Genomic DNA, 26,753 nt, shown 5'->3' on the forward strand with positions numbered 1-26,753 from the left:
GCTGACCGCCTGGTTCGTGCATTCGATGCCCGACACCCCGAGAAACCTGGGGGTCCGGAGGCCCCGTTAAAAGGGGAGTACTGTCATGGTCTGCTGAGTTTCTGGGATTAGGTGGTTTTAAGATTAACTTGGATGGCCTCACTCTGGGATTCTGGGAGGCTTTTTATAGCCTCATTGTGGAGCCATCCTCTGTCGCTTATACTCTGACCCTTGGCCGAGTGTGTGTGACCCCGTTGTGCCCGTGTTTTGTGCCTGTGCTTTGTGACTGTGCTACTTTATGCTTGTCTGGTTCTAATCTGGCTCTGTCCTCATTTAGAGTTTTTGTACTGCGCTGCTATCTCTGTGTATGACTACTTGCTTACGTTCTGACTATTCTCTGCTCTCCCCTTCTGTACCGTACCGCCCTCTCCATGTATAACCCCCATTTGTACGACTTGAGTTTTCCTTTCCTCTATTTCAGGGTGCCTGTAAAATCCTGCACTTATCTCCAGTAGCAGGATGCTAAGCCCCGCCCCCTGTGGTCACATGATCGTAGGTCCTGTTTTCTGCTACCTTAAGCACGCTGTGCAGGTCCCGTCTGCCTGAGCTTTCCACGTGCCATCTGACCCAGGGCTCTCCCGCAGTGTGGGTGAGTCACCCTGCTCAGCCGTGGCAGCGCGCCGGTGCTGACAGGGTCCTGATACTTAGGACTGGACTGCTTTTTTAGGTTGACATGTTCCTTTAATTATTTAGACAGCATGAACATAAGCGAATTTGCAATTGGGGAGAGAAAGGACTATGGCCGTTTCGTGTGTAATTGCTTCAACGGGTTACTATTTGCTGTCATCTCCTGAAATCAGAGTTTCTATTTTTCACAGTGTACAGCTAGCTTTCATGGATCTTCGCCAATAGTGCCTGTCTTAATTGTGGGAAAGAGTAGGCAGTAGTTACATACCTGGAGAGAAGTTAATTCCTAGCATACAATCCACCTCTCTCTAGCTCATTTATTTTCATACAGCAGTTAGCGGCTCACCTCCCTCATCCTCTCTCTCAGCTCCTGACAAGATGCTGTTATAAATCTTGCAGAATCACCAGCCCACAGCAACAGTTCTCTGATTTTACTAAATAGTCAATGCAAATGAGTCAGTATAATGTTCAAACCATCAACTGTTAGAGTGTAAATCTAATTTTATTGGACAAATTTCCCAATGATAAGTTGTTTTTATTTCAAAACTGAGAAAACTCAGAATGCACTACTCCTCTGTACAATGGAGTTTCCAAACATTTTATTGGTTTTAATAAACTGAAAATGGTAATTTGTTGAATTTGCAGCATTAGAAGGTCATATTTACTTAAGTCAAAAGCTATTTCATTGAAAAGCATCTTAACGGGCTAAGTTACCTAGCACCCCTTATGCCTTCATAATTTGTGCATCTATTGAACTTGTGAGTTTTTTGAAAGTTTCTGCTTGAATTCATTGCAATATGTCAGGATAGCCTCCTAGAACTGTTGTTTTAATGTGAATAAGCACCCACCCTCTTAAACACTTTGCTTGATGATACTCCAAAGGTTCTCAATAGTTTTGAGGTCAAGGGAGAATGGTGGCCACACCATGAGTTTCACTCCTTTTCTACCCAAAGCAACCTATGATTCAGATGTCTTCTTTGCAGCATGAAATGGGGCATTGTCATGCACGAAGATGATTTTGCTACAGATAGCAATGTTTTTTTTTTTTGCACCATGGAAGAAAGTGGTCATTCAGAAACTCTATATACTTTGCCAAGGCCATTTCACACCTTCATGTACCCTAAAGTGACTTACCAGCTCTAGCCCCATGATTCCAGCTCAAAACATGATTCCACCACCTCCTTGCTGAAGTTGTGGACTTGTTGGGACATGGTGGCCATCCATCAATCATCCACTTCACCCATCTGGATCATCCAGGATTACACGGCTTTCACCAGTAAACAGAACTATTGCAAAAGTATTCTTCATGTATTACTGGGCCTATTGCAATCATTTTATGCCCGTGGAAGAAGCGAGCAGCGAAACACTGCACTCCTTGTGACCATCCCTAGGCAGGTAAATGGTAAACACTTTGTCTAAGTATGGCTTTAACCCCTTTCTGCCAGCTGACGGAATAGTACGTCAGCTGGCAGATCCCCTGCTTTAAGGTGGGCTCCGGCGGTGAGCCCACCTTAAAGCCGCGACATGTCATCTGTTCTTTACAGCTGACATGTGCGCGCAATGAGCGCGAGCGGAATCGCGATCCGCCCGCGCCCATGAACTAGTTAAATGCCGCCGTCAAGCGCTGACAGCGGCATTTAACTAGCGCTCCCGGCCGCGCAGCCGGAAGTGCTCGCACCGCTGACCCCCGTCACATGATCGGGGGTCAGCAGTGCATTGCCATAACAACCAGAGGTCTCCTTGAGACCTCTATGGTTGTTGATGGCCGATTGCTTTGAGCGCCACCCTGTGGTCGGCGCTCAAAGTACACCTGGATTTCTGCTACATAGAGTTGATCTGTGCTTCACCCCTATGTAGCAGAGCCGATCGAGTTGTGCATGCTTCTAGCCACCTATGGAGGCTATTGAAGCATGCCAAAATAAAAAAAAAAAGAGGTTAAAAATATAAAAAAAATAAAAAATATATAAAAGTTCAAATCACCTCCCTTTTGCCCCAATCAAAATAAAACAAGTAAAAAAATTTAAACCTACACATATTTTGTATCGCCGCGTTCAGAATCGCCCGATCTATCAATAAAAACAAAGGATTAACCTGACCGCTAAATGGCGTAGCGAGAAAAAAAATCAAAATGCCAAAATTACGTTTTTTTGGTCGCCGCGACATTGCATTAAAATGCAATAACGGGCGATCAAAAGAATGTATCTACACCAAAATTGTATCATTAAAAATGCCAGCCCGGCACGCAAAAAATAAGCCCTCAACCGACCCCAGATCATGAAAATTGGAGACGCTACGGGTATCGGAATATCGTGCAATTTTTTTATTTATTTATTTTTTTTTTAGCAAACTTTGGAATTTTTTTTCACCACTTAGATAAAAAATAACCTAGACATGTTAGGTGTCTATGAACTTGTAATGACCTGGAGAATCATAATGGCAGGTTAGTTTTAGCATTTGGTGAACCTAGCAAAAAAGCCAAACAAAAAACAAGTGTGAGATTGAACTTTTTTTGCAATTTCATCACACTTGGAATTTTTTTCCCGTTTTCTGTTACACGGCATGGTAAAACCAATGGTATCGTTCAAAAGTACATCTCGTCCCGCAAAAAATAAGCCCTCACATGGCCATATTGACGGAAAAATAAAAAAGTTATAGCTCTGGGAAGGAGGGGAGCGAAAAACGAAAAAAACGGAAAAAGCTCCGGGGGTGAAGGGGTTAAATAGGACTTTAGTTAAGGATATAATTATAAACCACCTCTTCTCTGCTGAATTTTCTGGTATGAAGCACTTTGGTATATGTGTACTGCAGAGCCCATGAGTGAACTGCATTGAAACCTTTTGTGATCTTCAACCCATGGAACCAGCATGATATCAATACTAGGACCCCTATTCTTCACCCCATTTACCTCCCCACCATTACTTACATATTTCAATAATGGTCTGCAGTAGTTTCCCCTCCTTTATTGGAGGTCCCTGTCTTTTTAGTTGGTTTTATATTTTTTGTAAATTAATAAAAATATATTGTTTTATCCTGAATTGGTTTGGATTCATAGTAACATAGTAACATAGTTAGTAAGGCCGAAAAAAGACATTTGTCCATCCAGTTCAGCCTATATTCCATCATAATAAATCCCCAGATCTACGTCCTTCTACAGAACCTAATAATTGTATGATACAATATTGTTCTGCTCCAGGAAGACATCCAGGCCTCTCTTGAACCCCTCGACTGAGTTCGCCATCACCACCTCCTCAGGCAAGCAATTCCAGATTCTCACTGCCCTAACAGTAAAGAATCCTCTTCTATGTTGGTGGAAAAACCTTCTCTCCTCCAGACGCAAAGGATGCCCCTTGTGCCCGTCACCTTCCTTGGTATAAACAGATCCTCAGCGAGATATTTCCTTGGTATAAACAGATCCTCAGTGAGATATTTGTATTGTCCCCTTATATACTTATACATGGTTATTAGATCACCCCTCAGTCGTCTTTTTTCTAGACTAAATAATCCTAATTTTACTAATCTATCTGGGTATTGTAGTTCTCTCATCCCTTTAATTTTGTTGCCCTCCTTTGTACTCTCTCTAGTTCCATTATATCCTTCCTGAGCACCGGTGCCCAAAACTGGACACAGTACTCCATGTGCGGTCTAACTAGGGATTTGTACAGAGGCAGTATAATGCTCTCATCATGTGTATCCAGACCTCTTTTAATGCACCCCATGATTCGCTTCTTATCAGGTGGAAAGACTACCCACCTGCTTTTGTTATTTGATGAACTTTGAAGTGCCTAACACTAAATATATTTTCTGGACCTATTAGTTTGATTGCAAACATTTCTGCTTGTGAGCACTGTTTAGAGGTGGATGAATAGTAGGTTTATGCACATTTGATATCCTTTGGAACATCTCACACCTTGAGGTTTGCGGGACTCCAAAGGCACCAGCAGATTCAAAACCTATTTGCTGCTTTGTAATTGTAGTTTAGCAGCTGCTCTCTTAATCTGATGAATTTGTCTAGAAGAAACCCTTCTCATTATGCCTTTATCTGTATGAACCTGACTATGCTTTGTATCAGTCACAAATCTCTTCATAGTACGATGATCCCACTGAAATTTTCGTGAAATATCTAATGTTTTCATACCTTGTCCAAGGCATTGCACTATTTGACAGTTTTCAGCAGCAGAGAGATGTTTTTTCCCATATTGCTTGAACCCTGTGGCCTGCTTAATAATGTGGAGCAGCCTTCATAAGTAGTTTTCCTTTAATTGGGCTTACCTGGCAATCTAATCAACAAAGGTATTTGAGATTGATTTTAGTGATCCACAGAACCCTGAGACACAATAGCATCCATGAGTTTAGTTGGAAAAACAAAAAAATTACATGGTTATGACATTTAAATCCTATTTGCATAATAACCTGGAATGCGATGTACCCAATTTACTTCCTATGACTGTAGCACCATATATCAGCTAGTCAATAAGACATTAATATCTCAGTCTTGGTCAATCCCTTTTAACTTTTGATCTTGCAAACAATAGGAAATTGGATCACAAAGTATAACAAGATGCAGGTGTCACGACACAGCTGTCGGGTGACCCGGGACCAGGTGCTCCTTCCCTGTCCCTAACACTAGGGGGCGCCCTAGGTTGCCCTGCTCCCCAGGATACTTCAGATGCCCTTGCCTTATCTCCTAAGTTAGCCCTCTGTCTGTTCTCCTCCCCCACACAGGGAAGAGGGGGCGCTACTGTGCACCATAGTACACCAACCCGACAAACAAGGCAACACGGACAAGGGTTAACAGAAAACTCCAGGCATACAAATATTCACTTACATGTAACAGAGGAATGCAACGGGGTGTGAAGGTAGGGGAATAAACAAAAGCAGAGAAGGATAAGGAATTACCATAGAAACCAAGCAACAGTCACTAATAACTCCTTCAACTCTCCTCATATTTGCTCCTCTCCCACCGTTAGCCATGCAGCAAATGCTAGCTCTGACAAGGATTAGTGCAGCGCCCCAGAGTCCTGGTCGTTGCAGTACTGTGGCTCCGCCGCTAAGGGGGGCTATGGTACGTCTGATGGCACTGAAGGAGTTCATCTGACCAGGTATCACATACACCAATACATTTCACAGTCGGGCCTCCAGGGGGAGCTAAGGGTGCTATTTATTAGGCCACTCCTCACCGTGCGGGTAAACTGGGGGTCAGGCAGGAAGTTAGTTCAGAAAGCTGACTGGGTTGGAACCAGGCAACACCTTGTGGCAGGAGGTGTTGTGGGGAAGATTCGGTAGGGTGCCTGTCAGGTTTGGGACCCTGACAGAGGCCTGGCTACAAGAAAGAACGTCACGGGACCGTGCCTGCTCAGCATAGCGGCGGTGCCCTAAGCAAGGAACAGAAGCGAGATATATTGTGCTGAGTGAGAAACGAGATCAAAGCAAGAAGGAGAATACCAGTAGGAGTCGTGCTGTAAGACCGAGGCAACATCCTACTGAGGCGCACAACCAGCGGCCGGAACGCCGAGGAAGTATTACTATATTCAGCTTCAGGCAATACTTCAAACCAACGGCAGGACAGTCAGTCATAGGCGGGCTGTCTCACCTAAATCACCTATGCAGACTTGGGGGGCAACCTGTGGAGAGTGGCGACTCTAGGGTCCCGGAAGAGCTCCGAGCCTACCCGTCATACGGGTGCGTCCCAACCAAAACACCGGGAGGGACGGAGGATTAGCAGAACATCATCTAATCGAGTTGTTGTGAGGGAACACGAGAAACAGACACAACAGTTGTGGGGACTATCCCGTAAGCACAGCAGGGGAGGACCACAACACATAGCGCTAGCAGGAAGGCACAGATTTCCACCTGCAAAGAGAACTCTGGAGGTGCCATCGGACCGGCCGGACTTGCGCAGCCTGGTGAACCGTATTCCGGACTGAGGACCCAGAGACCTTCAGTAAAGAGGTAAAGAGACTGCAACCTGGTGTCCTCGTTATTTACTGCACCGCACCACCACCACTATCCACATCCATCATATCTATTATTCACTGTACGCCCCTCAGCAGGGTCACGGACCGGGCCTAACCACCGTGACAACCCCAGAGCAGAGACTCAGAGGCCCGGTACCGGGTACCCCTCGGCCCTGCGGCAGTGGGGGTGCTACAACTTGGCGTCACGAACAGGATCTACTTAAGCCTGAAGAATCAGGTCATGTGTGCCTTGGAATTGTGATTTATTATGCTTGGACTGTGACTTATTGCAAAGACTGTGTGTTGCCACTTGCCGCCAGAAGTTCCCGCCAAAACCGCCGCCATTACAGCGCTAAGGAGAGCGCAGGAGAAGCAGAAGGGCGTGGAAGTGGGCGTAAACAAGCTGAAGAGCGCGAAAGACAATGGCCGCCCAGTCTAAGTATTTCTGCCCCTTGAGGACGTGTCCGTCAGCAGCCGAGGTCCGCCTCCTGATCCTCAATGGTGGGCAGAGACAAAGAAAACGAAACCGCCCACGAAGGAGAGAGTGGGAAAAGGACCAGGAAGAAGAAGTCAGCGACATGGAGGACGCCATGACCAGTCGCCCGGAGCCGAAGCGTGGGGTCAGAGCCGAGGACTCCCCCAGCTACCCGGAGAGGCACCGCAGCCAGACCTCCACAGTTGATGCTGACCTCCTGCAGACCAGAGCGGATGAGCTGATCCACCAACTCCTGCAGACGCAGCTGAGCACTGAGGCCGGGTGGAAGAAGACCATCATCGGGAGCCTCACCAGACGTCTGTCGGCAGCCTCGCCTGGTCCAGAGCAAGAAAGAAGTTCCAGCGCTCCGAAGCCAGAAAGCAAGGCCCTGCCGGAAAGTGAGATGCTGCGAACGGAGATGACAACGCCGCAGCGCAAGGCCCTGCAACCAGCGCTACAGACCCCAGTGGAGACGGAGCGGATCGGCACCGGAGGAACCGCATCTGAAGCAGGTATGAAGAATGACCCTGCCCTGACGACCGACACCACTCCAGTGACTGCTAGTGCCACAGCTGCTGACTCCGTTCCAGTGACTGATCTTGCAGCAACCGCTACCTCTGCTGCAGCAAATGCCCATACTCAAGCTGCGCAGACATCCATCGCTGCGCATGATTTAACCGTACATGAAAGACGGGTTAACGGCGGTTGTCCAGCACTGGGTGTAACCCTGGACCTCACTCTTCCCAGGCCAAGAAGGGTTAAGTGCCAGGTGCAGCCCTGGAAGCCGTCCAACTAAACCTCGGAAACCTGAACATGTAAATAGTTAACTGTTTGTTTTCCTGCTTTTGCTGCTAAAACCCGTCCAGGGTTAACTCTTAAAGGGATCCCTTTTTTGACCCGGGATCCCTATTGCTTTTTGGTTTGTTTTCTAATTTTTGCACAAGTTCCCAAAAACTGCTGGAATCATGAACAGTGCATGATACAAACTCCTTGTAAATAGTTTGCACCTTCTTAAAGGTGCTTCTTGCTGGTTTTACATACAAGAAGGACTCTTTGCGAAGATACGGTTCTTGGAACCCGCACCGGAGTCCTTACGGTGTACGGACTGGTAGCTGAAAAAGCTGCGCTACCTCATAAAGACTTGGTCTCCTCTTAAAGGGGATGTTCACACGTTGCACTTAGGAATGGTATTGCCTTGAGACCGCTAGAGGGCAATAATGTCTTAGAAGAAAGAAAGTAATAATGTTGATATGTAAACGTTAAATGTAACCAACTAGTTAATTGTGAAAAGTGTTTGATAATGTTGATGGAAGAATGAGGACAGAAAGTGAACCCGGACGGGGTTAGTTGGTGAGTCCTCCTAGGAGCCATATAGAGATGGCCTGTTGATCCTAAACTGAAGGAAAAATGATATGTTCTATACTGTGTATAGTGGTGGAAGGGCAGTAGGCCCGGGCTGAATGGGGCGGTCCTGCAAAGAAAGGAGAGGCAGTAGGTCTGGAGCCGTTAGGACCGGCGGTCCTGCAGACGTAAAGTAGGAGAATGTAGCAACGTTGCTCAGCCTTATAATGTGTTATAAGAAGGTCTTTAGTGGATTCAGAGTGTACGTCCTTAAAGGCAATGTTAAATTATTGTTCAAAGATTTGCACTAAGTAGAATACCCAGTTGGGTGAGAAAAGTTATTTATACTAAGTTATTCAAAGTATTTAACCATGTTTGTAACGTTCAAGTGTCCTCACCTCCCATAAAGGGAAGCTCTGTTCAAGTATGCTTATTGTTATTGCACTCACAAAAATTGTATGTCTTTTTGCTGACATGTATTGTTGTTTTCTTCCCAGTCCCGGAGTACTGGATTTAACCAGGGGGGAGTGCAGCGCCCCAGAGTTCTGGTCGTTGCAGTACTGTGGCTCCGCCGCTAAGGGGGGCTATGGTACGTCTGATGGCACTGAAGGAGTTCATCTGACCAGGTATCACATACACCAATACATTTCACAGTCGGGCCTCCAGGGGGAGCTAAGGGTGCTATTTATTAGGCCACTCCTCACCGTGCGGGTAAACTGGGGGTCAGGCAGGAAGTTAGTTCAGAAAGCTGACTGGGTTGGAACCAGGCAACACCTTGTGGCAGGAGGTGTTGTGGGGAAGATTCGGTAGGGTCCCTGTCAGGTTTGGGACCCTGACAGAGGCCTGGCTACAAGAAAGAACGTCACGGGACCGTGCCTGCTCAGCATAGCGGCGGTGCCCTAAGCAAGGAACAGAAGCGAGATATATTGTGCTGAGTGAGAAACGAGAACAAAGCAAGAAGGAGAATACCAGTAGGAGTCGTGCTGTAAGACCGAGGCAACATCCTACTGAGGCGCACAACCAGCGGCCGGAACGCTGAGGAAGTATTACTATATTCAGCTTCAGGCAATACTTCAAACCAACGGCAGGACAGTCAGTCATAGGCGGGCTGTCTCACCTAAATCACCTATGCAGACTTGGGGGGCAACCTGTGGAGAGGGGCGACTCTAGGGTCCCGGAAGAGCTCCGAGCCTACCCGTCATACGGGTGCGTCCCAACCATAACACCGGGAGGGACGGAGGATTAGCAGAACATCATCTAATCGAGTTGTTGTGAGGGAACACGAGAAACAGACACAACAGTTGTGGGGACTATCCCGTAAGCACAGCAGGGGAGGACCACAACACATAGCGCTAGCAGGAAGGCACAGATTTCCACCTGCAAAGAGAACTCTGGAGGTGCCATCGGACCGGCCGGACTTGCGCAGCCTGGTGAACCGTATTCCGGACTGAGGACCCAGAGACCTTCAGTAAAGAGGTAAAGAGACTGCAACCTGGTGTCCTCGTTATTTACTGCACCGCACCACCACCATCCACATCTATCATATCTATTATTCACTGTACGCCCCTCAGCAGGGTCACGGACCGGGCCTAACCACCGTGACAACCCCAGAGCAGAGACTCAGAGGCCCGGTACCGGGTACCCCTCGGCCCTGCGGCAGTGGGGGCGCTACATTAGCAATAGAGCCCGGATTATAAAGGGAAAAAGAGTGGCTAACTGAGCACAGGTGTGAGCACAGGGATTTCCAACATGGCAGATTAACCCCTGTTCTGCCATAAGAAATAGACAATTTAAAATGAAGGAGAAGTGCTTCTTCTCAGCGCCGGAGTAGGCGCAATCAGACGCCGCAGTCTTCTGGCTCCACACTGTCATGGTAACCGCGTGATAGCAGACTTGGCCGGGCCCATAGGAGAATAGGAGAATCCTCCGGTGGGCCCCTGTGCAAGTGTAGGGCAACACCCTATTATATGAGCAACTTGGCACAATATACTTGATCACTATGTACAGATAAAGGCAGCATCTTATTCATTTAACAATCTATTCAGTTCATGTTTATGTAAATTTGGGATTGTGAATAATCTGACATTTGCATGTAGCTGAAAGGTGGGGTCCCGGAGTTGGTTACTGGTGGGCCCTTGGCAGGCAGTCCAGTCCGGCATTGAAAAGACACTTATAATTCAATAATACTAATATAGATAGAAATATACAACTGTTACAATGATTGTTTTTTTCCTTTTTGTCTTTCATCCAAGGTATAACTTGCAATCCTATTCAGAGAATGAATCTACGCAGAGTTTTGGTAAGGCTTTATGTTCTCAGTACGGGCCATAATTGAGATAATTAATATTTTACTCATCTTCCTAGTCACTTATTATTGTAGACATTTTTAAAATGTCCACTGCAACCAGCAGCATTATCTCCTGATAGATAGCAATGAGCAGATAAGTAGAGAGAGTTAAAAGTTGTATACAATGTATCTTAATATACTGTTTGTGTTGTAGGATATCCTATCAAGTTCACTATACAAGAGGATTATACATTCCCCCAAAAACAGAATAACCAGGTGAGATGTGGAGATAATGAGAATGGCCATTTTGACATTAATATAATATCATTCACCTGAAATCTATAATAACGGAATCTACTGGTTGGTAAATAGAGCATGGCTGACAAAGGGAATCCGTCACCAAGCTTTAACCTTCAAATCTGAGAGCAGCATAATGTAGAGTCAGAGACACTGATTTCAGCGATTGGTCACTTACAGGTCTCCAAGCTGTAGTTGCAATAAAAGCACTATTTTATCAGCAGAAGATCACTAGAGGACAATTAAATAGTGATGAGCGAATATACTCGTTACTCGAGATTTCTCGAGCATGCTCGGGTGTCCTCCGAGTATTTTTTAGTGCTCGGAGATTTAGTTTTTTTGCCGCAGCTGAATGATTTACATCTGTTAGCCAGCATAAGTACATGTGGGGATTCCCTAGCAACCAGGCAACCCCCACATGTATTTATGCTGGCTAACAGATGTAAATCATTCAGCTGCAATGAGGAAAACTAAATCTCCAAGCACTAAAAAATACTCAGAGGACACCCGAGCATGCCCGGGAAATCTCGAGTACCGAATATACTCGCTCATCACTACTATTAAACCTACAGTCATGTAGTCCTCCATATTCAAAAGCTCTGTATAACCCCTCCTTCACCACTAATTGGCAGCTTTCTGCCTATGCAGAGTGTACAAAGCCGCTGCCAATCAGTGGTGTGGGCGGGGTTATACAGAGCTCATCATTTAGAGGGCTGGTAGATCTGCAGCAGATAAAATAGGATTTTTTTAATCAAAACTGCAGCACGAAGCCAAGTATGTGATACATTGCTGAAATCGGATTCTCTGCCCCTACATCATTCTACTCTCAGATGAGGTATGAAAAATCTGGTGATAGATTTCCTTTAAAGAGAACCCGTCTGCAGGATTTCAGCCCTATAAACTAAAGGCATATCCATAATGGCACTATGATGCTGATTAATATGATACCTGATGTAAAGGGATTCACTCAGTGGCTGATGAATCCTCACCTTGTGAAGTTTTCATAAAATGACGTCTTCTGTGTGCTTCGGAGTGGGTCGTGGGGCAGGGTCTTCTTCTGGTTCCCTACCCCCACACCAGCCACTTCAGCTTCTTGTACAGATTATTCAGTGGCCTGCATCCTTTTTAAAATTCCGCATTGCTGTCATAATCATTGTGTGGGCGGTACTTGTGCAGTGTGAGTCGGTCTTGTATTCAGGACATCAATAAAATGGCGCTGAACAGGGCACATGCACAGATCAAAATTTCGGCTCAGTAAATTTTTCACGGAGCCAAAATCTGGATCTGCACATACAGGCCGTTAAATGCAGAGGCTGGTGAGGAGGCGGAGAACTGAGAATAAGACCCTGCCCCCATGTATTGCCCCAAGGCACATAAGACATCATTTTATAAAAACTTCTCAAGGTGAGGATTCATCAGCCACTGAGCAGATCCCTTTACATCAGGTATCATATTAATCAGCATCGTAGTGCCATTATGGCCGTGCCTTTAGTTTATAGGGCTAAATCCTGCTGACAGGTTCTCTTTAAGAGGTGGTTCTGGAAAAATACAGGAAGGCACATGTATGACTGTTATAGACTTAAAGGGAATCACCAATTTTTATTATTATATTTCTTTTAAAGTTTATAAATTATTTTCTGTTTAAAGAAGTATTCCCAGAATCAGACTGGAAGTTCTTTGTGTTGAAAACTTAATATTATCTATCTTTCTAAGTACGTCTGATTTTCAAAACGTGTATAATTTCTCAGCATTCGCAAAAAGCTGGAAGGGAAAATGGAAAGTCAGCTCACCACCTCCAGGAGCACCTTGTCTGGTAGAAGCAGTCAGCACGGAGCCATTCCAGCGACAGTTATCCAGAACAGGGATATAGTGGATAAAAAAATAGGCTTTATTGTATCAAGATATAATATCAATGTGCTGGCCACCTTCAGAGGAAACCAGTGCTATGGTGCAATAAAGGCTATTTTTTATCCACTATATCCCTGTCCTGGATAACTGTCGCTGGAGATGACCTTTTTCCGCTGCATTTCTCAGCATTTACCCCCTAATAATCCCATCTCCACGCATTATTTATTTTCTATTGTTAATGGAGGTGCCACCCGGTAGTTCTTACTGGTTGAGTATTCGTAACTCCTTCTCTAACCTCTACCAGTGACTGTCAAGCCAAGTTCTCATCATGAGCGTATTTCCAGTCCGAGTGCTCGCCTCGAAAAAGCTGACATCACTTGGGCCAATATTATTCAGCTTGGCTGTTCTGATGGTTTTTTTTTTTTCCTGGACCGAAATAAATCACAGCAATTTAAATAAATGAGTGGGCAAAAAAGTTGGATCACATTTCACAGATACATTGCAATTCTTAACATAGGGAACTATATTTGGCCTTGTAAATTTTAATAACTGTTAAACTATAAAACTATAAAAACAATCCGTATGGATGACGATTGAGATGGACATCGCCTGTCTTTTTCTAGATGAAACTCGGATGATTTTTTTTTATACTCTTGTGTGACATTAGCCTCACTGTAACATTCTGTCCATGTTCTCGCTTGCTGTCCTCAGTTCTGACTGAGCACGATTGAAGTTAAAGGAAATATGTCAATAGGCTATATATTCTGAGAGAAGCATAATGTAGGGGCAGAAAACCTGATTCCATGGATGTATCACTTATGGACTGCTTGCTGTAGTTTGGGTAGAATCCCAGTTTGTAGCAGTGATTAGTATGCTGAGCTGTGATAACCCAACCCACACCCCTGATTGGAAGCTTCTTGATTGGCCTGCATGTGAGACCTGGTAAAGCAGTGATAATCTCCTAGTAATAAAAAATGTTTGTATTAAAACTTCAGCACACAACGTAATATGGCTCTTTGACCCTAGATTAGTAGCACCGCTCCAAAGCTGCTATAAAAAAATGCTGGAATTGTGCTTTAATGCAGAGTCTGCAGTGAGCTCTAAGGCTCCCTCTAGTGGTGAATGTTGGCTTTTAAATCTTTTTTTGAATATGGAATTTGGAGCAGATTTTTAACAAAATGAAAAATCTCGCTCTAATGACTAATATCATTTACTTTAAGGCTTGGTTCACACTGCATTGAGGCTTACATTTGGCATTGACACAAACAAACAACCATATACCCAATATGTATAACTGTGTGTGACTGTGCAGTGGCAAATATCTTCCTTTAGAAGAATAATTGTATATGTTCAGATATCCTGAATATTTTAGTAACCATTTTACTATGGTTTTCAATAAAGAAAAATACCAGTGTGTCGACATATTTTGTCAAATGAATGCAAAAAAGGTTAAGGTACCGTCACACTAAGCGATGCTGCAGCGATACAGACAACGACGCCGATCGCTGCAGCGTCGCTGTTTGGTCGCTGGAGAGCTGTCACACAGACCGCTCTCCAGCGACCAACGATGCCGAGGTCCCCGGGTAACCAGGGTAAACATCGGGTTGCTAAGCGCAGGGCCGCGCTTAGTAACCCCATGTTTACCCTGGTTACCAGTGTAAAATGTAAAAAAACAAACACTACATACTCACCTTCGCGGCCCCCGGCGTCCGCCTCCTGCACTGACTGTGAGCTCCGGCCCTAACAGCAGAGCGGTGACGTCACCGCTGTGCTGTGCTTTCACTTTACGGCCAGCGCTCAGTCAGTGCAGGAAGCGGACGGCGGAGACGCGAAGGTGAGTATGTACTGTTTGTTTTTTTACATTTTACACTGGTAACCAGGGTAAACATCGGGTTACTAAGCGCGGCCCTGCGCTTAGTAACCCGATATTTACCCTGGTTACCATTGTAAAACATCGCTGGTATCGTTGCTTTTGCTGTCAAACACAACGATACACGGCGATCTGACGACCAAATAAAGTTCTGAACTTTAATCAACGACCAGCGATATCACAGCAGGATCCTGATCGCTGCTGCGTGTCAAACACAACGATATCGCTAGCCAGGATGCTGCAACGTCACGGATCGCTAGCGATATCGTTTAGTGTGACGGTACCTTTACTGTTTTAGTATACTTTGGCTAATAAAAACCTATGAGCACAAGATAGGGAAGTAATGACACACAACATACACTTGTCAGATTGGCAATCATCTCTTTTATGCAGGTGAAGTGTTATATCTTTACCAAACAGTTAGCTACTAATAACATTTCGGCACTACCATATGAGTATATGAGGTTTCCCAACTTCCCTCTGATTGAAGATATCAGCAAAAAGAAGGATCAGGCTGTTGGATCTCAGCATGTGTGATCCTTTTGTCTCTCGGGAGAGATAAGAAACCACCAGAAGTGTTTTTTTTTATTGTTAACGGCCTTCAGCTTGATCTCGAGCCATGGTGACTTAATGGATGAAAGCTCTGTAAAGGTACCTTCACACGAAACGACTTTACAACGAGAACGACAACGATCCGTGACGTTGCAGCGTCCTGGATAGCGATATCGTTGTGTTTGACAGGCAGCAGCGATCTGGATCCCGCTGTGAATATCGCTGGTTGTTGAATAAAGTTCAGAACTTTATTTGGTCGTCAGACCGGCGTGTATCGTCAGGTTTGACACCAAAAGCAACGATACCAGCGATGTTTTACGCTGGTAACCAGGGTAAATATCGGGTTACTAAGCGCAGGGCCGCGCTTAGTAACCCGATGTTTACCCTGGTTACCAGCGTAAAAGTAAAAAAAACAAACAGTACATACTCACCTGCGCATCCCCTGCCATCCGCTTCCTGCTCTGACTGAGCGCCGGCCCTAAAGTGAAAGTAAAAGCACAGCGGTGACGTCACCGCTCTGCTGTTAGGACCGGCGCTCACACAGTACAGGAAGCGGACGCGGGGGGACACGCAGGTGAGCATGTACTGTTTGTTATTTTTACTTTTACGCTGGTAACCAGGGTAAACATCGGGTTACTAAGCGCGGCCCTGCGCTTAGCAACCCGATGTTTACCCTGGTTACCCGGGGACCTCGGCATCGTTGGTCGCTGGAGAGCGGTCTGTGTGACAGCTCTCCAGCGACCAAACAGCGACGCTGCAGCGATCGGCATCGTTGTCGCTATCGCTGCAGCGTCGCTTCGTGTGAAGGTACCTTAAGAAGATTGATCTTGTCCAAGTCTGAATAGTTCCACCAGGGTCTTCTCTGCCATTATTATTATTATTATTATTATTATAATAGCACCATTTATTCCATGGCACTTAACATTTGAATAGGGGTATACATAATATAAAACAAGTACAGTAATCTTAAACAATACAAGTCACGACTGGTATAGAAGGAGAGAGGACCCTGCCTGCGAGGGTTCACAATCTACAAGAGCAGGGTGAGGATACAGGAGGTGAGGATAGAGCTGGTTGTGTGGCGGTTTGGTGGTTACTGCAGGTTGTAGGCTTTTCGGAAGAGGTAGGTCTCCAGGTTATTTTGAAGGTTTCCATAGTAGGCGAGAGTCTGACATGTTAGGGTAGAGAGTTCCAGAGTAGGGGGGATGCGCGGGAGGAATCTTGTATGCAATTGTGGGAAGAGGAGATAAGAGGAGAATAGAGAAGGAGATCTTGTGAGGATTGGAGGTTATGTGCAGGAAAGTACCAGGAGATGAGGTCACAGATCTATGGAGGAGACAGGTTGTGGATGGCTTTGTATGCCATGGTTAGCGTTTTGAACTGGAGTCTCTGGGTAATGGGGAGCCAGTGATGGGATTAACAGAGGGGAGAGGCCAGGAAATAGCGGGGGGACAGGTGGATTAGTCGGGCAGCAGAGTTTAGAATAGATTGCAGGGGTGAGAGAGTGTTAGAAAGGATACCACAAAGTTGGAGGTTGCAGTAGTCAAGCCAGGAGCTGATGAATGCATGGGCTAGGGTTTTTGCAGATTCTTGATTGAGGAATGTACAGATCCGGGAAATATTTTTGAGCCAAAGTCGGCAGGACGTGGAAATGGCTTGAATATGTGGTTTGAAGCTGAGATCATAGTCAAGGATTACCCCAAGGCAGCGAGCTTGTGGGACTAAGGAGAGTGGGCAGCCATTTACTTTAATGAATAGGTCTGTTGGGTTAGTCGAGTAATATGGGTGAAAGATGATGAATTCTGTTTTGTCCATAATTTTGGAAATCTAGTAGAGAAAAAGGATGAAATAGCAGACAGACATTGTGGGATTATGGTTAGTAGGGAGGTGATATCTGGTAGATCTGTGTGTCATCAGCATAGAGGTGATGCTGCAAGCTGTGAGATTCTATGAGCTGTGCCAGGCAAAAGGTGTAAATAGAGAAGAGCAGGGGACCTAAAGGTACCTTCACACTGAACAACTTTCCAACGAGAACGACAACGATCCGTGACGTTGCAGCGTCCTGGATAGCGATATCGTTGTGTTTGACACGCAGCAGCGATCTGGATCCCGCTGTGATATCATTGGTCGGAGCTAGAAGGCCAGCACCTTATTTCGTCGTTAGGTTGGTGTGTATCGTCGTGTTTGACAGCAAAAGCAACGATGCCAGCAATGTTTTACAATGATAACCAGGGTAAATATCGGGTTACTAAGCACAGGGCCGCACTTAGTAACCCGATATTTACCCTGGTTACCATTGTAAAAGTAAAAAAAAAACAGTACATACTCACCTTCTGATGTCTGTCACGTCCCCCGGCGTCCGCGCTGCTGCTCAGAGCTTCCTGCACTGAATGTGTCAGTGCCGGCCGTAAAGCAGAGCACAGCGGTGATGTCACCGCTGTGCTCTGCCGGCCCTGACAAATTCAGTGAAGGAAGCTCTGAGCAGCAGCGCGGACGCCGGGGACGTGACAGACATCAGAAGGTGAGTATGTAGTGTTTTTTTTTTTACTTTTACATTGGTAACCAGGGTAAATATCGGGTTACTAAGCGCGGCCCTGCACTTAGTAACCCGATGTTTACCCTGGTTACCTGGGTGCTGCAGGGGGACTTCGGCATCGTTGAAACAGTTTCAACGATGCCGAAGTCGTTCCCCTGATCGTTGGTCGCTGGAGAGAGCTGTCTGTGTGACAGCTCCCCAGCGACCTAAACAGCGACGCTGCAGCGATCGGCTCGTTGTCTATATCGCTGCAGCGTCACTGAGTGTGACGGTACCTTAAGACTGAACCTTGCGGGACTCTGACAGATGGGGTTTGTGAGTGGGAGACACTGAATGTCCGGTCTGTTAGGTATGACGAGATCCAAGATATGGCCATGTCTGTGATGCCAAGAGATGAGAGGGTCTGTAGTAATAGTCCACTGTGTCAAAGGCAGAGGACAGGGCCAGGAGGAGGATGGCAGAGCAGTGTCCCTTGGCTTTGGCAGTTAGTAGGTCATTGGTGACTTTAGGGCAGTTTCAGTGTAGTGATGTGGTTGTAAGCCAGATTGTAAGCGGTCGAAGAGGGTCAGGAAGAGAGATGGGAAGACAGTTTGAAATGGATGTGTTGTTTCAGTAGTTTTGAGGCATAGGGGAGACGTGATATGAGGCAATAGCTAGATACAGAGCATGAGTATGGGTGTGATTGAGGCATGTTTAAAGCATGATGGGAAAACACCAGTTGTTAGTGATAGTTTTAAGAGATGGGTTAGGGTTGGGATGAAGACTGTGGTGAGGTTTGGGATGAAGGGGGATGGGATCGGGTCAAGTGCACAGGTGGTGAAATGTGATCTTGAGAGTAGGGCAGAAAATTGATTTTCTCTAATGGTGGAGAAGTTGGTTTTGGAGGAAGAGGGCTGAGTAGTCAGGAAGAGGGGTTGTGGAGGTTGTAGGCCAAAGCTTTCTCTGACGTTATCAATCTTCTGCTTGAAGAATGAGGCACAATCTTCAGCTGAGATGAGTGGACAGGGAGGAGGTGCTGGGGAACAGAGGAGAGAATTGAAAGTGTTGAATAGCTGTTTAGGGTTGTGAGACAGGGAGGATATGAGAGATGAGAAGTAGGTTTGTTTTGCTGTTTGCGAGTGTGGCCTTGAAAGTAGTGAGGGACTGTTTGTATGAGACAAAGTGCTCATTGGAGTGGGGACTTTTCCATCTCTGCTCAGCAACCCTGGTAGCCCGTCTCAGTTCTTTGGTCAGGCTGGTGTGCCAGGGTTGTCTGTTGATTTTGCGAGCTTTGGTATGTTTGAGAGGGGCGTCCGATTCGAGAGCTGCAGCTATTGTGGTGTTATATAAAGTAGCAGTGACATCCGCATTGTGTAGGGAACATATGCCTGTAAGAGGGAGAAGGGAGTCAGAGAGTGACTGTGGATCGAGTTTGTGAGGAGGCTAATGGCCGCGTAGTTGATGGACGGGTATGGCTGCTCTCTGTGATGTAACCCAGAGTATTTTTACTAGTGCACAAAAGCTCATTTGGTGCATCTGGGACCGGGTTATGGGTAGCTTTGAGAGATGGGCGGGTCTGGCTACCCACACACTGCACCTATGGGTGTGATTAACATATATAGTAATCAAGGCTGGTGTTTGGCACATGGTCTGTGTGCTAGGAGGGAGTAGGCCTCCTGTGTGTTTGGCTCCAGACTGAGCCTGAGTATGGAACACTATCCCAGCCTGTGTCCCCACAGGACTGGCGGAGTAGAGCCCTGCTATGGACATTTTGTATTTTCTTTGCCTGATCTAAAGCTGTTTATTTTCCACATGAACGTTTAAAGGAACAAGCCTCCTGTTTTCCTCCTGTCGCACCCGAGTGAGTACAACCCCTATAAGGTGTTTAAGATTTCTGAAGAGGAGAGGGAAGAGAATGTAATTAGGTTGTGGTCAGAAAGAGGGAGAAAGTGAGTTACAGATAGGGAGCAGATGCTGGTGAAGATGAGGTCCAGTGTGTGGCCATCATTGTGAGTGGCTGCAGAAGACCATTGAGCGAGGCCAAAGGAGAAAGTGATCGATAGACGTTTCGCGACAGCTGAGAGAGAAGTGTCAATGGGGATGTTGAAGTCACCCATGATGAGTTATTTCTCCCAATTACACCCCCACACACCCTCTGTGAATCCAAATTAATTTGGCGAAGGGAATAACCCATTTCTAAACAAATCCATCCAGACCTGTCACTTGAAGCAAGGATCACCAAGCTATGACTCGCCTACTAATCACTGGAGAAGGTCATCGTGGTCAGAAGAATAGAAGGAACAAGGCAAGAGGAAGAGCAGCAAACCGATGGTTTGATAAAATCAAGACAACCTCCAACTGGCTGTCATCTGTCATAAACATTTTGGCCGCTGAGAGTTTACAGGTTATATTGAAATTGATGTCCTTATATTTTTGTTGTAATTGCAGGAGTCTTTCTTCCAAAACTAAAAAAAACTCTAACAAAATCAAACAGTCCTAACTGCTCATACTGACCCTTAAAGGTATACACCTGTAATTTTACAATTCCTCCTTGCACGCAGCACTTTAATTATTGTTTTAGTATTTGAAAGTAGTGACCATTTATCGGTCTATTAAACCTTTAGCTTTGCACATTGCACTTTGTATGACACATTATTGTGAATCTGTATCTTTTACACTAAACCACATCAACCCCTTTCTGACATTAGACGTACTATCCCGTCGAGGTGGTATGGGCCCGTATGACCACCGACGGGATAGTACATCTAACGTGATCAGCCGCGCTCACGGGGGGATTGTGGCCGGGTGTCAGCTGGCTATCACAGCTGACATCTGGCACTATGTTCCGGCGGCATAGGGAAGCATCGCGCAGGGAGGGGGCTCCCTGCGTGCTTCCCTGAGACCCTCGGAGCAACGCGATGTGATCGCGTTGTTCCGAGCGTCTCCTCCGTCCTCCTCCCTGCAGGCCCCAGATCCAAGATGGCCGCGGGGCTCCTTCTGGGTCCTGCAGGGAGGTGGCTTGCAAGCGCCTGCTCAGAGCTCAAGCCTCCTGCAGTGCCTGTCATATCGCTGATCTGACACAGTGCATTACCAAAAAAATATATTTACATGTGTTAAAAAAAAAATCCTAAATAAATTAAAAAAATATATACATTGTTCCAATAAATACATTTCTTTATGTAAATAATAAAAAACAATAAAAGTACACATATTTAGTATCGCCGCGTCCATAATGACCCGACCTATAAAACTGTCCCACTAGTTAACCCCTTCAGTGAACACTGTAAAAAAAAAAACTAGGTGAAAAACAATGCTTTCTCATCATATCGCTGAACAAAAAGTGAAATAACACGCGATCAAAAAGACAGATATAAATAAACATTGTACCGCCGCAAATGTCATCTTTTCCCGCAAAAAACGAGCCACCACACAGCATCATCAGCGAAAATATTAAAAAGTTATAGCCCTCAGAGTAAAGCGATGCAAAAATAATTATTTTTTCTATAAAATAGTTTTTATTGTAAAAAAGCGCCAAAACATAAAAAAATTATATAAATGAGGTATTGTTGTAATCGTACTGACCCGAATAATAAAGCTGCTTTATCAATTTTACCAAACGTGGAATGGTATTAACGCCCCCCAAAAGGAATTCATGAATTGCTGGTTTTTGTTCATTCTGCCTAACAAAAATCGGAATAAAAAGCGATCAAAACATGTCATGTGCCCAAAAATTATACCAATAAAAACGTCAACTCGTCCTGCAAAAAACAAGACCTCACATGACTCTGTGGACCAAAATATGGAAAAATTATAGCTCTCAGAATATAGTAAGGCAAAAAATATTTTTGGAAATAAAAAGCGTCTTTTAGTGTGTGACAGCTACTAAACATAAAAACCCGATATAAAAACCCACTATAAATAGTAAATCAAACCCCCCGGTATCACCACCTTAGTAAGGGAAAAATAATAAAATAAAAAAATGTATTTCCATTTTCCCATTAGGGTGAGGGTTGGGGATAAAGTTAGGGTTGGGGCTAAAGTTAGTGTTGGGGCTAAAGTTAGGGTTAGGGTTGGGGCTAAAGTTAGGGTTGGGGCTAAAGTTAGGGTTGGGGCTAGAGTTGGGGTTAGGGTTTGGATTATGTTTACGGTTTGGTTAGGGGTGTGTCAGGGTTAGGGGTATGGTTAGGGTTTTGATTAGGGTTAGGGGTGTGTTGGGGTTGGGATTAGGGTTAGGGGTGTGTTTGGGTTAGGGGTGTGGTTAGGGTTGGGATTAGGGTTAGGGGTGTGTTGGGGTTAGGGGTATGTTGCGGTTAGGGGTGTGGTTAGGGTTGGGATTAGGCTTAGGGGTCTATTGGGGTTTAGGGTTGGAGTTAGATTTGGGAGGTTTCCACTGTTTGGGCACACCAGGGGCTCTGCAAACTCAACATGACGTCCAATCTCAATTCATACAAATCTGCTTTGAAAAAGTAAAACAGTGCTCCTTCCCTTCCGAGCTCTTTGCTTCAGGCGGCAGTACTCACTGAAATATAGGGGGCGGCAGAGCGGCAGTCAGAACACGTGGTGCTGACTCTTCATAATCCCTGACATTTGCTGAGTGTCACTAGTGCAGTGTGCGCGCCCCTGCTCAAAACCCACAACCTATTGGCTGCTCTGTGCGCACAGGACCTGTGATGAGGTCACAGGAGGGGAGGAGTCAGGGGGTCACATGATCGGGACCTCCATGGATTGCAGGACTCTGCTGTGCTGGTTGCCATGGTAAGCTACCTTATGTGTGGAGTCAGGAGGGGTTTACAGTGTGGATGTAGCAGTGCCGTGTGTGTACGAGGTGTACGGAGTGGAGGTGAATGTGTACGAGGTGTACGGAGCGGAGCCATGTATGTATGAGGTGTACGGAGCAGAGCTGTGTGTGTATGAGGTGTACGGAGCAGAGCTGGGTGTGTATGAGGTGTGCGGAGCAGAGCCAGGTGTGTGAGGTGTACACAGCGGAGCCGCGTGTGGATGAGGTGTACAGAGCAGAGCCGCATGTGTATGAGGTGTACGGAGCAGAGCCGTGTGTGTATGAGGTGTACGGAGCGGAGCCGCGTGTGTATGAGGTGAGCGAAGCCGTGTGTGTATGAAGTGTACGGAGCGGAGCCGTGTGTGTATGAGGTGTATGGAGCGGAGCTGTGTGTGTATGAGGTGTACGTATGAGGTGTACGGAGCGGAGCTGTGTGTGTATGAGGTATATGGAGTGGAGCCGCTTGTGTATGAGGTGTACGGAGCTGAGCCGGGTGTGTATGAGGTGTACGGAGCGGAGCTGCGTGTGTATGAGGTGCACGCAGCGGAGCTGCATGTGTATGAGGTGCACGCAGCGGAGCTGCATGTGTATGAGGTGTATGGAGTGGAGCTACGTGTGTATGAGGTGTACGGAGCGGAGCCGTGTGTGTACGAGGTGTACGGAGCGGAGCCGCGTGTGTACGAGGTGTATGGAGTGGAGCCGCGTGTGTATGAGGTGCACGCAGCGGAGCTGCATGTGTATGAGGTGTACGGAGCAGAGCCGTGTTTATATGAGGTGTATGGAGTGTAGCCGCGTGTGTACTGAGCGGAGCTGTGTGTGCAAGGTGTACGGAGCGCAGCCGCATGTGTAGGAGTAACTATGTGTGGCCATTATACGGTATGCAGTATCATGTGTGGCCATTATACAGTATTGAGCACTGTGTGTGGCCATTATACAGTATGGAGCATCATGTGTGGCCATTATACAGTATGGAGCATCATGTGGGGCCATTATACCGTATGGAGCATCATGTGTGTCCATTATACAGTATGGAGCTTCATGTGGGGCCATTATACAGTATGGCGCATCATGTGGGGCCAATATACAGTATGGAGAATAATGTGTGCCCATTATACAGTATGGCGCATCATGTGGGGCCAATATACAGTATGGAGAATCATGTGTGGCCATTATACAGTATGGAGCATCATGTGCGGCCAATATACAGTATGGAGCATCATTTGTGGCCATTATACAGTATGCTGCATCATGTGTGGCCATTATACTGTATGGAGCAATATATGGGGCTCATTATTCTGTATGGAGCACTGTGGTGCTCAAAATACCGTATGGAGGTCTATACTGTCTGATTTATGACCTGTTGTAGAATGTACAATAGTTATCACTCATGTAATGTATGGGGGGACTGTATATGAGATGGGAGCCCTATAGGGGGCTGTACTGTATATGTGTTTGGGGGGCGCCATTTTGAAGTTCGCCTCAGGCAGCAGTGTAGCTAGGTTCACCCCTGCCAGCACTGAGTCTGCTCCACTGCTCCCGCTGACTGTCTGCAGTGCTGACATATCGACAGCCAAGCAGTGAGCTCAGCAGCTCTGCCTGTGAGCACAGCATAAGCTGATTGGCTGCACAGTTGTTGACATGATGTCAGCCCTTCAGACAGCGACATGTGAAGAGTTTGACAAAAAAGAGAACTCCCTTTGTCACCCTGTCGTCACCCCCACAGCGCGATAATGGACTCTGTACCTGCCATATCCCTTAGCCAATCAGAACCTACCAGGGGCGGGGCCTGATAGTTTAACTGTCAGTCAAACACTGACAGAATAGATAATAGACTGTGCAACATAACAAATATGTTTTAACTGTTATTTTAAAGAAATTTAAAAAAACATAAATTCAGAGTTTTAATAATAAAATAATTGGTGTATGTGTTAAAGAAACAATCTCCTGCAAAACAAATCACATATTTGGTATTGCTGTGTTCATAACGACCCTCTATAAAATTGTATCATTTGTCATCCCATATTGTGAACACCGTTAAAAATATGAAAAACTACACCATAATTGCTGTTTGTTAATGTCAGCTTAAAAAAAAATTATACAAAAAGTGATTAAAAAATTGTATCTATTAAAAAATGATGCCTGTAAAAACTAGTTTGTTATTCAAACATCAAGCCCTCTCACAGTTGTGCAAGCAGAAGAATGAAAAAGTTAGAATCTTACAATATGACAGTCAAACCAAAAGTAACATTTTTATAGTGATTTTTCTTCTGTAAATGTAGTAAAATATAAAAACGTTACAAACTAGTTATCTCCTAAATCGTAGTGATTAGCAGAATAACAATAACATGTCTTTATATTACACAGCGGCTTCTATAAAGAATAACATTTAAAAACTATTCCTGATTGAATGTTTGAACCAATTATCAAAAAGTTGTATGTACTAAAAAATGCTACCAGTAAAAACAAGCCTTTTACAGCTCCAGCTGTCGAAAAATTAAAAAGTTGTGTCAGAATATGGTGACTAACAGAATGAGATTTTTTTTCTACAAAGTAATTTCTTGTGCAAAGTAATAATACATAAAAAAACTATATTATTTTGTATTTTGTGATTGTATCAACCCACATAAAAAAGACAATCTTTGCTTTTGACGGGCACCCATAGAGAGGAGGTAGCGGCAAGCTTCGGAGACTGACTGAGCACAGTGAGATATGTGGCCAGGTGATCTGATTGTCCCAACTTGGGTTCTCTAAACATCTTCGTGGGTTCAGTGATGGGCAGTGGAGCAGATCTGTATTCCACCAGATGGAGCCATGGTTCCTTGGGCTGATTCTGTAGAGTCTCTCTGTAGATAGAGGATGCCCCCTTTTTATATTCCACTGCTATCATTAAGGGCATTCTCCAACACGATTGAGGAAGGTGGGGGGATGTAATCCCTCATTGTTCAATTGTTCAATTAACCTGCATTTTTGTCCTTCAAGGTGTGTAGACCAGTAAACCGCAGGGGGATGATACAATACGTAATCAGCAGGCATTCCAAATATTAACATACAAGAGTCAACTTAAAGGCTCATATGAACAGTGGCTGATGTCCGTTGATGCAAAAAATAAGTCCTCTTATTTGTTTTTTTCAGAGAGTGTATTATTGGTACAAAAGCAATAAAAAAATAAAATAAAACTATATAAATTTGGTATCACTATATTTAAACTCGCCCACAGAATAAAATTTTACTTTATTTGTGCAGCACAGCAAATAGTGTAAAATTTTAAACCAAAAACAACAGTTGGTTTCTTTATATTCCTTCCTATAAAGAGTTAATAAAAATTTGCTAATCAGTTATATGTACCTTAATGATGCCACTGACAAAAGTCATCTCGGAATAAAACAAGCTTTATATGACTGTCACTGAGAAAATTTTAAAATAGTTGTGACTCCTGGAATGTGATAATAAAATCTGAAAAAAAAAATAGCATAAAGGGCAAAACTGGCTGTGACACGGAAAAGTTAATTATTTACACTCTTAGGTATTTTCACCAATTATGCATCAATGTAAAATTATTATCATAGCTTAAGTTAAATAATTAGGTGACATACTTGTTTGGTCTCCCGTGGAGAATAAAAAACATTGGTGTGGGTAAAATAGTTTTTTTACTATCTCTCCTCTGTATTTCCGCAGATTCTCTTCTGGCTTCAGCATGGAATGGGCAGATAAATGTCAATTAGTCACTAATTGTGCCTGCCCGCTCCATTCACACTGTTCTGATTTCCAATTTCAGGCATCAGGACTGTGTAGGGATCATCTCAGGCTGCTGCCTCCCCGATAATGCTCTCGCTGGGAAACAGTAATCTGAATCGACAGACACATTTTGTGCCTTGACCACCCCATGTATCTTGTTAGCAGCTAAAATCCGACCTATTGATTGTGTTACCTGAGAATGTGCCTTGGATTTTTCAACAGATTTGCCACAGATTTCACGTTGTACATTACAAAGTGTGAACTTTACTGTGAAAATATGCAGAATAGAGTGACATGCTCAGGATGTAAAAGGAATTTGTCTCCAGATTCCAGAGATGTAGCACTTAATTTACAGGTTGTTGCAGTTTTGATAAGCAGACAACTGATTGTCAGCTTTCTGTGTACACTGTGCATAGACAGAAGGCAGCCAATCAGT

The 26,753-nt window shown here is 45.1% G+C and overlaps 1 protein-coding gene across 1 annotated transcript in view; it reads left to right on the forward strand.

Annotated features, from left to right (window-relative positions):
* LOC143807249 (V-type proton ATPase subunit S1-like protein) overlaps positions 1-26,753 on the forward strand; it is a 100,127-nt gene that overhangs the window by 41,635 nt on the left and 31,739 nt on the right. Inside the window, exons 2-3 of the mRNA XM_077288600.1 lie at positions 10,689-10,735; positions 10,938-10,999. Coding sequence (XP_077144715.1) covers positions 10,689-10,735; positions 10,938-10,999 — 109 coding nt within the window. The remainder of the gene's footprint in view (positions 1-10,688; positions 10,736-10,937; positions 11,000-26,753) is intronic.

The sequence above is a fragment of the Ranitomeya variabilis genome, chromosome 1, assembly GCF_051348905.1.
Source record: "Ranitomeya variabilis isolate aRanVar5 chromosome 1, aRanVar5.hap1, whole genome shotgun sequence".
Taxonomy (NCBI): domain Eukaryota; kingdom Metazoa; phylum Chordata; class Amphibia; order Anura; family Dendrobatidae; genus Ranitomeya; species Ranitomeya variabilis.